The 12,391-nt window shown below is 41.9% G+C and overlaps 1 protein-coding gene across 7 annotated transcripts in view; it reads right to left on the bottom strand.

Annotated features, from left to right (window-relative positions):
• Positions 1–2,246, bottom strand: part of LOC112318353 (membrane cofactor protein) — a 31,523-nt gene extending 29,277 nt beyond the window's left edge. For all 7 annotated transcript variants that reach the window (XR_008425812.1, XM_053915794.1, XM_053915795.1 and 4 more), the window contains exons 1-2: positions 1,826–2,246; positions 1,081–1,183 (exon numbers count right to left, since the gene is read on the bottom strand). Coding sequence is in view for 6 of the 7 variants with exons in the window: in XM_053915794.1 (XP_053771769.1) it covers positions 1,081–1,183; positions 1,826–2,051 (329 nt within the window). In the remaining variant the exon portion in view is untranslated. The remainder of the gene's footprint in view (positions 1–1,080; positions 1,184–1,825) is intronic.
• Positions 2,247–12,391: the final 10,145 nt, after the last annotated feature.

The raw sequence follows: 12,391 nt of genomic DNA, 5'->3' as shown, positions 1-12,391 counted from the left end.
CACAAGACTGAAAATAAGGAAACAGGACTTCACCAACACAATTAATCAGCTAGATTCCACAGTCATAAAGCACCATAGAACAGAATACACATTCTTCTCATATGCACTTGGGACATCTTCCAGGATAGACCATATGATCAGTCCCAAATTAGTATTAGCTAATCAAAAGGTTTTTAACAGAAATCATACCAAGTAGTTTCTCTGACCACATGGGATAAAGTTGTTTAAGAAAAAGCTTCACAGCCAGAAGCTTTTTGGAAAGAATAGGTTCATTGACTAGCCACATGCTAGTCAGGGAAGAAAACAAAAAGAAAAACAAACCAAACCAGGTCCTGGGGCATGTGGTCTGAACTACCAGCAGCACAGACAGATGGAGAAGGCAAACATTTCTACCATCTTGGGTTTAATGGGGTTCTCTTTATAGTTTTAAGGAGAAAGATGGAAGTTATTTTGAAGGAATTCACATTGGCTATAGATAAGGGGGTACAGAAGAGGAATAAGTGGGGTAGTTCTGGGATAGGTGCAGGGTCTGTAGAGGAAGAAATGATGGGGACCCTTTGATTGTTGGATGGCAATAATCTGGAAAGTTCATGTGTAGACAGGATGTGGTGAAATCCGGCGGTCGGCAACTCCTTTTTAAATGAGAGCTGTAGCAGCTCTTATAGTAACACTGTTCTGAAATAGCAACGGAAGTTGATTTAAAGTTTCAAGATACATTCCAGAAAGTGGACAGTCTTAGTTTCTGCCCCTGGCTCCATTAACTGAGTAACTCCCTGTCTCTCCTACCCACCCTCAAGCCTTCTGTAATTTAATTTAGGACCATGTCACCACGGTTACTACATTTTTAATGCCTACAATGGGCTTATTATTACATATAGTATTAATAATTTTGCTTTTCTTCCATTTAAATGTCTATGTATTTCACAGCAGTCTCCGTAAAAAGCCCAAGAATTGATGGGCTGTAAATACAACTTGTCACACAGAAAGCAAGATGAAATCAACATTATGGGAATGCTTAGGAGAGAACCAAACAGAAATAGAACTAGTACATTTACCTTATCTCTCCAAGGAGCAACTTACCCCTCATTACAAACATAGTGAGCCTGGGAACCAAACTGGAAAGTTCCGTTTACGTAGACTACGTCACCATTTGTGGGCTCTCCTAGCTGTGCACACGATTTTTCTAAAAGAAAATTTTCAAATTTGTTGTTTTACACCAATGTCAAAACAGATGTGAATCAAAATTAAAACTCTATATGACTTTATTAAATTCATGGAAATAGTTTCTTTCTTATTTTTATTAAATTTATTGGGGTGACATTGGTTGATAAGTTTATATCGGTTTCCAGGGTACACTTCTATGGTACATGATCTGTATATTGCATTGTGTGCCCACCACCTAAAGTCAAATCACTTACGTCACCATATATTTGGTCCTCTTTACCCTTTACTACCTGCCCCCACCAATCCCCTTCCCTCTGGTAACCACCAAAATGTCATCTGTGTCTATAAGTTTCAGATTTATATCCCACATATGAGTGAAGTCACATGATTCTTAGCTTTTTCTAACTGACTATTTTGCTTAGCATGTTACTCTCAAGTTCCATCCATGTTGTCACAATGGTTGAACTTAAGAATTGCATTTCCCCAGAAAATCCATAGCCGAGTAAAAAATTTCCTGGAGATTTTCAATGCCTGAAAAAAATATATTGCTGTCTAAAATCTAACTTCACACAAGAAAACCATCATTTCCGCAGTGAAATAGGAAGTCTAAAATATGTGAAAGTCTCTAGAGCATTAAGACTAAAAAGTTTTGTGTACTTACTTGTACAAGCCTCCTGGAGAGGTTGCCATGTGTTATCAGGCTGACAAACAGAAGACACCGGAAGAGGAGGAACAATACGCATGTATCCTGGACGACACTGATAGTCCACACTGTCCCCAGGATGATAATCGTGTTTAGGAGGGCCTTTGAGCATCATAGATTGAAATCTCAGTGGAGCATCACAGGCATCTGGGCATAACAGAATGAGAACGTGAAAGTAAGGCATGTTCTCCTTTTCACCAGCCAGGGATTGCAGCCTGGCAGCAGGCAGGCAGGACAGAATAAACGGAAAGGTCGTCGGCAAGATTTTAAGGGATTGTCCCCTGCTTTTAGAGGATGATGTGCCACCCCTGATTTAATTACCATTCGATTGGCTTTTGGTTTCTTGGGGGAATAAGGTGAATATTCATTCAACAGTAAATTAAAGAGACAGCAGCAATATTTTTGGTTTTGCAATATATTTATAAGTATTCAAACTTCACCATATTTTCTGAATTCATTTCACACTTACCTCTCTCCTAAGAAGACTTCTGTAGTATAGAGCCCTGGATCCGATTACTCTTCCACACTTTGAAACACAAAGTCATGATGATGACTTGTCACTTCAGGCACAGACTTCTCTTGGAATGCAAGTTCCTAGGGGTCAGGGACCATATGCCTCCTTTTCCTTCTACACTCTGCACCCAGTGGGTGGGTGCTCAAGAAATGCTATCATAAGCCCTGACTAGTAAATAATCATGGCGGATTTCATAGATCAAAATACGGACCAAACTATTTCAATATATAAGACTTCATGTTTCATATCAGTGAACTGTGCACTTTGTAAGTGAATGGATGCAAATTAAATATCAACATTTATAACTTTAACATTATTTTAAATATAATTTATTCTTCCTTCACTTATCGATGGATCATGCTTGGCCTCAAAATTTCTCCGAGGTAGCTGTTTGGGCATATCATTAGGCCATTAGAACTTTTTATTTCTGGTGTTTTTTGGTAGTTTTTTCCTTCCTAGAATAGTGTTACTTCTACTTTAGCAATTCCTCTTCGTTGAAATTATCTGTGGGCTTGAAAACCTAGCAAATCCGATGGAACTATTGTGTAAAATAATGAGCTGCAGACACATGCAGTCCCAAAGGGCTACAAGAATGCAGAGGCCTCTCCTACAAGGTAAAGGACCTAAGGGGAAAGGGGGCCGATCTGTGTTGATCCCTGAGGAACTTTTCTGATTCCCTGGATTGGTCTTATATCAGATTGATGTCAAACTTGCAAAGATGTATATTTGCACTTCTATCAAATAACAAAAATTATGGGACTTTTTAAATTGAATTTACCAGAGTAACATTAGTTAATACCATTATATACATTTCAGGTGTACAACATTGTAAGAGCACATTGTATACTCTGCTGTGGAGTTCAGTGTCCTCCCCTCACCTCCCTTTAATCTAGTTGTCCTCCCTGCACCATCACCTTTCCCTTGCAGTAACTGCCATTTTGTTGTCTGTAACTGTTCTTCCTGTTTGATTTGGTTTGCTTTGTTTGTGCATTTGTTGCTTTTTGTTTTTTATCCCCCCTAGGAGAGAAATCATGATTTTTGTCCTTTTCTGGCTACTTGCTTCCTTAGCAAAATACTCTCAAGAGCCATCCACATTGTTTCAAATGACAATATTTAATCTTTTTGTGGCTGAGTAGTATTCCATTGTATATATGTACCACTTCTTCTGTATTCAACCACCCATTAAAGGACAGTTGGGTTGTTTCCATGTCTTGGGTATTGTGAATAATGCTGCAATGAACATAAGGTACCCTATATCTTAATAAATGCTTTCAAATTATTCTGGTAGATGACAAGAAGAGGGATTGCTGGTTCATATGTGAGCTCTGTTCTTAATTTTTTGGATGAATCTTCATACTGCTTTTTATAGTGGCTGCACCAATTTACATTCCCACCAGAAGTATATGAGGTTTCCTTTCTCTCCATAACCTCTCCACTACTTGTTATTTCTTGTCTTATTGATAATGAGCATTCTAAGAGGTGTGAGGTGGTATCTCATTGTGTTTTGATTTGCATCTGTCTTATAACTAGTGATGTCGACTATCTTTTAATATATTGGAGGCCATCTGAATGTCTTCCTTGGAAAATTGTCCATGTCCTCTGCCCGTTTTCTAATCAGATTTGGTTGTTGAGCTGTATCATTTCTTTATATGTTTTGGACATCAGCACCTTGTCAGAGGTATCTTTTGCAAATATTTTTTCCCATTCAGATGGTTGTCTGCACACTTTTTACCAATAAGATCTGGTAAAACCTGTTACCGTTATGCACAAAAAGCACTGTGTGCCCTTCCTAATCCCCCTAAATCCCAGGACCTCTCACTCAAGGCTTCCCTGCAAAACTTGAGCTCCCCAGTACCCACACAAAGCAAGCAGGGAGCTTCTTTGCCCCACCCCCTGCACCGCTGGCCTGGACACTTCTGTGAAGCATAAGTAACACCTGGTCACACCTGACCTGGGATTCCGCAGCCCAACTCAGTGGGGCAGGACACCCCACTCACCAAGGCATCGTCCTGTGTATGGAACACAGCACAAACCCTCCCCATGGGCACAGCACGGGCCCTAGCACCCCCACACACGACTGAGCACTCAAGTAGATGCCCTTCCCTTCAGCACTGGGTCAGTGCTGCCCATCATGACTGGCTCGGGCCCCAAACACCTGCAAGCTTCTACACAGCTTGGCCCCCAACAAACATTGACTGCGCCCCGAGCCCCACGGGGCCCCACGGGGCTCAGTGCCTACCACCAAGCAACCCTCACGGCAGGCACTACAGGGTACTCACCATCCTGAATCGCCACAGCACAACCTTGAGCACTGTGGGTAAGCATTCTACCTCCACTCTGCACTACGCGGGTTGACCATGCCCACGGCCTCCTACCTGGCCCACCAAGCAAAGTTCCCTCTGCCCTCGGCCCCCGACAGCCTGTTCCCCAACCCTCTCCTGTTCACTCCCTGACCCACACCCTTTCCCGTCTCCTACCAGAGCATGTGGGGAGCAGGAGCACTAGGGCCACCAAAAGGATCCCCAGAAAGCACCAAGAAGAAAAGAGACTCTCGAGGTGGCGGGAAGGTGCCTTGTGCGGCTCGTAACACGCCCTCATTTTTCGGGACCCCAGCGAGAAACCTGAGGGCCAGAGTGTATTTTTACCTTTTTGAGTGGGGGCTCCAGACGTAACAATCGCCAAGCTCAGAAGAGTCCAGGGAGGTACTGCTGGTGGGCGTGGTCTGGGCTGTGTAGCACAGGGTTAGGCGGGGCCAATCAGTGGACTGCAAGCAGGGCTCCTGTGCCTGGGCGGTGCCTTTGATCCGGATGGAACCCCGCCCGCTGGCAGCCCACACTCCAGACGCTCTGCGGGCTGTCAGTTGCCTATCTGAATGAACTGTCAGGACCTGCAGAAAAGGTGGTTCACGGCCACCTCCCACTACGGCAGCGGGGAAAGGAAACAAGAACTGGGGGAGTCATCATTGCGGCTTTTCCGGAACGCTGGATGCAAGAATAAAGATCATCGACCTGAAAAGAGAAACCCAGAGCCCAGACAGCGGTTCCCCTAGTGGCCAGCACCCCTAGATTCTCGTTTTGTCCCCGGGCTTCCAAACCCGCAGTTGTGCTAGGGTCCTTGCTCTAATTCAGTATTAGTCAAACATAATTAGGGACAATGCTTGAGACTTTTGTGGTTGAAGGCCTGTAAGATTTCAAAATTACAAAGATGGTTTGTTTGGTCACTGCACTCCCAGTCCTAGTGGAAATGGGGACTGGGAGTGCAGTCGCTACTCCATTGAGAGGACCCGAGGTAAGTTAAATTGTTCAATACTGTGCCGTTAAGCACATTGGGCCTCAGTCTATGGGGCCCTTACTGGTCTGGAACTAAGTATAATTGAAGACGGAATGTACGTGCTTCAAAAAAGTAATGACAAGGGTGTATAAAGTGTCAAATTCCTCGATGCGAGTAAGGCCATGATTGGTGGGATGAGGAGGAAGGGGAACTTTTGTAGTGAACAATCTCAATTCTGGCACATTAAGAACGAGCAAGATTTATGTGTAGATGGAAACCTATAAGACCAGTAAAAGGGAAAAAAGAGCGCCATGAGGGATATTAAAGAGCACACAAAAGGAGCATTTTTTTCCTTAGTTGGCAAAGAATCAAAACGTCGATTTGTGAGTAAACATATCGGGAGTAAGCCCACTCTCAAATTTTTTTTTGTTATAATGTTTCTGTTTGTTAAAAGTTTTAAAATGAACATCACTTTTAACCCATCATTCTTATTTAGAGTTTATCCCAAAGAAATCATCAGAGCTGTGAGCCAAGACGTAGAATTTTGGACAAATATAAACCCTAAGTGTCTAGTAATAGTTTTAAGGAATTTATGGCATGGAATCCTATGCAGCATGCAGTGTAAACATATCATTGAGAGGAATTCTGATATTTTCATAAGTGGACAAAGCAATCTCCTCATCAGCATGTGACTTTTGGCATTTCTTTTATAAATAGAATGTGTATTGATACACATAAAAAAAGATTAGTTGGAAATATATCCAAATTAACTAATACTTGATAAGATTATGCATATTTAACTTTCTTTGTGCTTTTTCAGTTTTTTCCATTGATATGTTATATCTGGAATCTGGTAAAGAAAAAAAACTGAATAACCCAACTGCTATATCAACACCTGTTTTGTTCATAGAATGGTGTAGATAGAATCCATATCACACCGGGTTAAGGAATGAGAAGTTGGTGAGGAAATGGATGCTCTTAGTGCAAACCTCAAATGCCAAAAAGGACTCCTCTTGGTTAAGTGGGCTCAAATTCATAACCAGAGTCTGTCAGCCATTGTTCTCAGAGGCCCCTCATGCACTCTTCATTGCGTGGAAAATGCACAGACTGGGCTGCCAAGCCTTCTGCATGGTGTTCCTGCCATCTCAGTTGACCCTTCTAAGAGAGCTCCAATAAGACTGAGACTTTTAAAGCCCAGATTGAGAGGTGGGGGTGTGGAAAGAGGGGAGAGAGAAAACAATGAAATGAAATTCCTCACTCCACTGATCGGGGCAGGGAGAAGGTGAAATGGAGTAAGACGGTGGGAGAGTATTCTGTTGAATTTAAAGTACAGACAAGTAGTGAACAAATAGATGTTCCTTTGGAGAAGTACAGCAGTAACCGTGGTTTTCACCCAACTATCCTCTGTTTATAAAAGGTAGACAAGAAATCAGACACTTATTAGAGGGGATAGAAAATGCTGGTTATGAAGATATTAAGTGAATTTATGGGAAGAATAGATGAAATCAGTAAGACCCTTCCAAAAGAGATAGAAACCATAAGAAGGAACCAGTTGTAACTGAAAAAAACAATAACTGAAATGAAGAATACATTAGATGGAATCAACAACAGATTAGATGAAACAGAGTCAAATCAGCAATTTGGAAGACAAGGAGTGAAAAACACCCAATCAGATTAGAAAAAAGAAATAATAATCATAAATAAGAATAGTTTAAGGGACCTCTAGATCAAAATCAAGCATATAACGTTTGCATCACAGGGGTACTGGGAGCAGGGAAAAGATAGCAAGGGATTGATAACCTATTTGAAGAAATAATGACTGAAAACTTCTTTAACCTAGTGATGTAGATAGACATGTAAGTCTAGGAAGCACAGAGAGTCTCAAATAAGATGAACCCAAGGAGGCCCACACCAAGACATCATAATTACAATAGCAAAGGTTGAAAACAAAGAAAGAACCTTGAAAGTAGTAAGAGAAAAGCAGTCAGTTATGTACAAGGGAGCGTTCATAAGACTGTCAGCTGATTTCTCAACAGATATTTTGCAAGCTGGAAGCACCTGGCACGAAATATTCAAAGGGATGAAAAGCGAGGACTTACAAACAAGATTACTTTACCCAGCAAAGCTATCATTTAGAATCAAAGGACAGACAAAGAGCTTCCCAGACAAGAAGTAACTAAAGGAGTTCATCACCACCATACCAGTATTACAAGAAATATTAAAGGGTCTTTAAGAAGATGAGGAAAAATAGATCAAAAGTATGAATAATAATAAATGAAAAACAAAATGTCAATAATTGCATACCTACCAATAATTAATTGAAAAGTTCCAATCCAAAGACATATGGTGGCTGAATAAAAAAGAAAACAAGACCCATGTATAAGAAACCCACTTCGGATTGAAAGACAAGCACAGATTGCAAGTAAAGGGTTGGAAAAAGATATACAGGCAAATGAAAAGAAAAAAAGGCTGGAGGCTGTGCAGGGACCTTGAGCGTGCAGTGGCGGGGCCAACAAAGACGGACCTCAGGGCACTTCAGTGCACCTCACAGACTGATCGAAGGGGTGCAAGGCAAGGTGGAATATCGGTGCTGGCCTGGCACAAACACACAGAGTGGACAATGCACACTGCTCAGTGCTCTGAGGGCGTGGGCTGGGAACTAGGCACCTGTCATTATTTTAGCCCAGACTGAGCCCCCATCCTTGCAGAACCACAGGAAAGATAAAAAATGGAGCCCAGACCCCTCTGCCTGCAGGATAGGGGAAGACCTGCGAAAAATGGCTTGGCAGATTTAAAATCAGCAGGAGGCCTTTTTTTTTTTTTTCAAGAGTAAGACAATTAGACCTGGAGCTGTGAGAAAACCAGAGACAAATCCAGAAAGAAGTCAGAAGGTGAACACCAACAGCTGGGACAAATTTCACTTTGCTCTCCTTCAGAACTTGCATGTTTTTTAAATTTCTCCTCATTCTTTTCATTTAGGGTGTTTTTTGGTTTTGCATTTTTATTCTCCCTATCATACAGCATTTTAATATTTCTTCTTTCACTTCACTCATATTCCAAATAACATACTACTCTTTATCTTTTACTTTTTATTCTTTTATTCAGATTATATATTTCTTATCATACTATTGTTATTTCAAGTCCCACACAGCACCTTTCCCTGGTCTTAATCCAAGTCGCCATCTTCCTGAGCTTTGTTACTGCTGTGGTTAACTGTATTTTCTCACACACTAGGCCAAGTTTCTATCCCTTACTCTCACTGTTTCTCCTCCGTCTAACCTCACATAAACGCTCTCCTTTCTTATCAGCCGAATATCTTTATAATCAGCATTTTGAATTGTGTCTAGTAGATTGTCTACATTTATTTAGCTCTTTTCTTTTACGTGGTACATGTTTCCTTGTTTCCTCATGTTGGCCGTCTCTTTGTGTTTCTATGTACCAGATAGATCTGCTACATCTCCCAGTGTTTGCATGGGGGCCTTATGTAGCAGGTTTCCTGTGGGGCCCAATGATGAAGACTCCCTGGTCACCTGAGCTGGGTGCTCCTGGGGGGACTCTTTTGTGGATTGTATGTGCCTTCCTGTTGTAGTTGAGCCATGATTGCTGTTGGCATGTCAGTGAGTAGGACTGCCCTTTAGGCTAATTGGATCTTTAAGAGTCTTTAAGAAGATGAGGAGAACTGGCTGTGATGACAGCAGATGAAATGTAGTGCAGGGTTTGACTCCATAGAACGGAATTCACTGTAGTGGGGTGCTGGTGCCTGCCATGTCCACCCTTTGGGTATGTCATTTGTGGATCTAATTGGGTGGTGCTCTGGTATGGACTGAAGCCCAGGATCAACCAGTATGGTGGTTCTGGGGCCTCTTGGGGGCAGGGAGGTTTGGTGCACGCTCAGGTCAAACACTGCGTGTGCCTGGCATGGGGCTACATGGTAGGATCAATGAAGTGATCTAGGCTGGTAGATGCCTGTGCTAGACTTGGAGATGCCTGAGAGAGGCTATGCTGAATCAAGGGCGACTGCCACTAGTGCTAGGGGCTGCTTAGCAAGAGGTAAAGGGCATGCCAAGGCTAGCCACTGCTTGTTTGGGGTTTGTGGACCTTTGAGAGGTTTTAGGAAAGTCTGAAGCATGAGCTGAGAACTGTAGCTTGTGAGAAAGAGCTGCTGAAAAACGTCTGGGCTGGTGTGTGGGTTGGGTAAAGCAGGTGCCAGGAAATCACCAGGGTGGGGCGGGCAGTGTTGGCCAAGTTGATAATGGCAGATATGGTATGCACTTGTTCCTTCTGGCTGTGTGGAAGGACAACTCAACAAAGGGAAAATGGTGCCTTCTATCCCTACCCGTCTGTTGTCAGTCTTCACCCTGAAGCTGGACAATCACTTTGTCCCTATATGTCCATGGCACTTTTCGAGCTGCTGTCCCCTTGCTGGAGCTGAGGTCAAATGTTTGTGAGCAAGTGAGTTTTTGTGCAGTCCCTTTGAAAGGACACCTGAGACTCCAGCAGCCCCTCTGTCTCACCCAGAATCGACCACCACTGATTTTCACAGCCAAATGTTGTGGGGACTCCTTGTCCCAGCACTGGTGGTCCTCACTTCTCAGGGGCACAACTGCAGCTGAGATGTCCCTCCCAAATCTTAACTGCTTCATCCTTGTGTGGGATCAGCCCATTTATTGTCTCCACCTGTCTGTCCTACAAGTTTAGATGTGGTTTCTTCTCTACATCCTTGGTTGTAGGAATTCTGATCAGAGAGTTTGCAGGTGGTTCTCAGAAGCAGCTGTTCTATGAGTGAGGTGTGACTTTGATTCGACCATCTGATGAGGTGGGCAGAGCATTCATCTACTCTGCCATGTTGGCCAGGACTGATCAGTTTTGTTTGCATCATCAGAGAACTGACAATTTAATCAGCACGTATGCTTATGATTAAAAATACAACTCAGTGCTACTTGAAAAATGCTTTATAATTTATAAACATATCCATTCCTAAATCAATCAATGGTTTACAGTAATTACTAAGATACTATATTTTTTTTCACTTTTGTCCTTAAGAGTGTACTGTGAAATTTTCCAGTAGTTTCAGATTATTTAATAATGCCACAGCATGAATACACAGGCCTGCTTTTAAGCCACATATTAAAACGATTTGAAAAAATATGTGAGACAATGCCACTATTGTATTAGCTTTGGAAATTTTTGATTTTATGAAAAAATATGTTGCATTTGTTAACATGTATTGAGCTTACTGTTCTTAGAAATGAATTACTAAATAATTATTTAGAAAACTCTGTTTTAATTCCAATGTAATAAATACCAACAGTCTGGACACACCTGCAGCAGGATCTCCGTGGGGTCTTTGTTAGTTTAATAGCATAAACACGTCACCAGGCCAAAATGTTGGAGCACTGCTTCTCTAAATTCTAGAGAGAACATACTTACTTTCACACTGTGGGGGTCTATCACTCCAATCCACATTATTTCCAGAAAGTTTACAAAATAGAATTTTTGTTCCAATTAAGATATAACTAAAAAAGAAAAGATTACTGTTTATCAGTGAACAAGAATACATAATAATGAAGACAAGTTTTATATGGTTGTTTGAAGGTACTACACTAGTTTCCGGGAGAAGTTTCTTAAGCGACACGTATTAAATGTGCTAACCAAACCTGCAATTTAGTGAGAGAAAGACGTTCTGTATGTGAACGTGCATTGGCCTAGAACAAAATGTCTAAGTAAATCTGTCATTCCTATTGGTCTGGTCTCGTTGCTTTGACTGGCAAGCACATCAACGTTCACTTCTCTGCCCTTGCTCATGCTAGTCTGCTCAGTCAGGCCAAGAATGAGTAAAAAGGTCTGTCCCTAGATCTTATGTGACTGGGTCTGAGTCCCGGCTCCACAACCGAATTATTATTTGAGTGGGCAAGTCCCTTAATGTTTCTCGTTTCAGTTTCTGCATTTATAAAAAGAATAATAGGATATGTCTTGTGAGGGTGTTTCAAAGAATAAATGAGTTTGCATCTGGAATACAGTGAATGCTAGGGAAGTTTTTGGTGTTAAGAATATTCTTCAGAGCAGAGTACCTTCCTAGGAGTAGCTCAGAAATATTCCTACTTGATGAAATCTCTGATGATTTAAATTCATTAGCACTACCTCCTCCTTCTGGACTCTCTATAATAATTATGAATAAGTCTATTTCTTTGGTACTTTTCATTCACGATTTTCCTCTGACACCTCTCTGCATATAATGGGCTTCTCAGTGAAGCTACTACTTCTTTGAGAAGAGTCTATGTTTAACCTTTTGGTACTCCTCAGAGCGCCTAGCAGGCTCTTTCTGACTATTGACTGCATATTTTCACCTGATCAAATTTAAAAATGGACATTGAAACTGCCTGTAAGTGCTCCCAGGTGACTTGTCCCCCAAGGAGGATTACGCGTTCATTCTATATTATAATGTATTAGAAGAGAACTCTGGGATTATGGCAGGGGGGGAAGCATCGAGAATTATGCTTCCCTAGCTAGACAACAATTTCACTGCTATAATCTACTTAACTATTTTGGAAGTCTAGAGTCTGTTGAAGGCTTGCAACTTCCAGGAACAAAACTCGGACAGGTGAATTGCATTAACATTGGTCACTTTCAGCTCTCAGCACAGTGAACTACCCATCCCACTCCCACAGCAGGCATGTGTTCCTGCAGCAGCTTATAAACAGCCTGCTCAGGACTGGGAGGAGGAAAAATGACTGTGTCCT

Source organism: Desmodus rotundus, chromosome 12, assembly GCF_022682495.2.
Source record: "Desmodus rotundus isolate HL8 chromosome 12, HLdesRot8A.1, whole genome shotgun sequence".
Taxonomy (NCBI): domain Eukaryota; kingdom Metazoa; phylum Chordata; class Mammalia; order Chiroptera; family Phyllostomidae; genus Desmodus; species Desmodus rotundus.
This window is presented reverse-complemented; position numbering and strand designations above follow the sequence as displayed.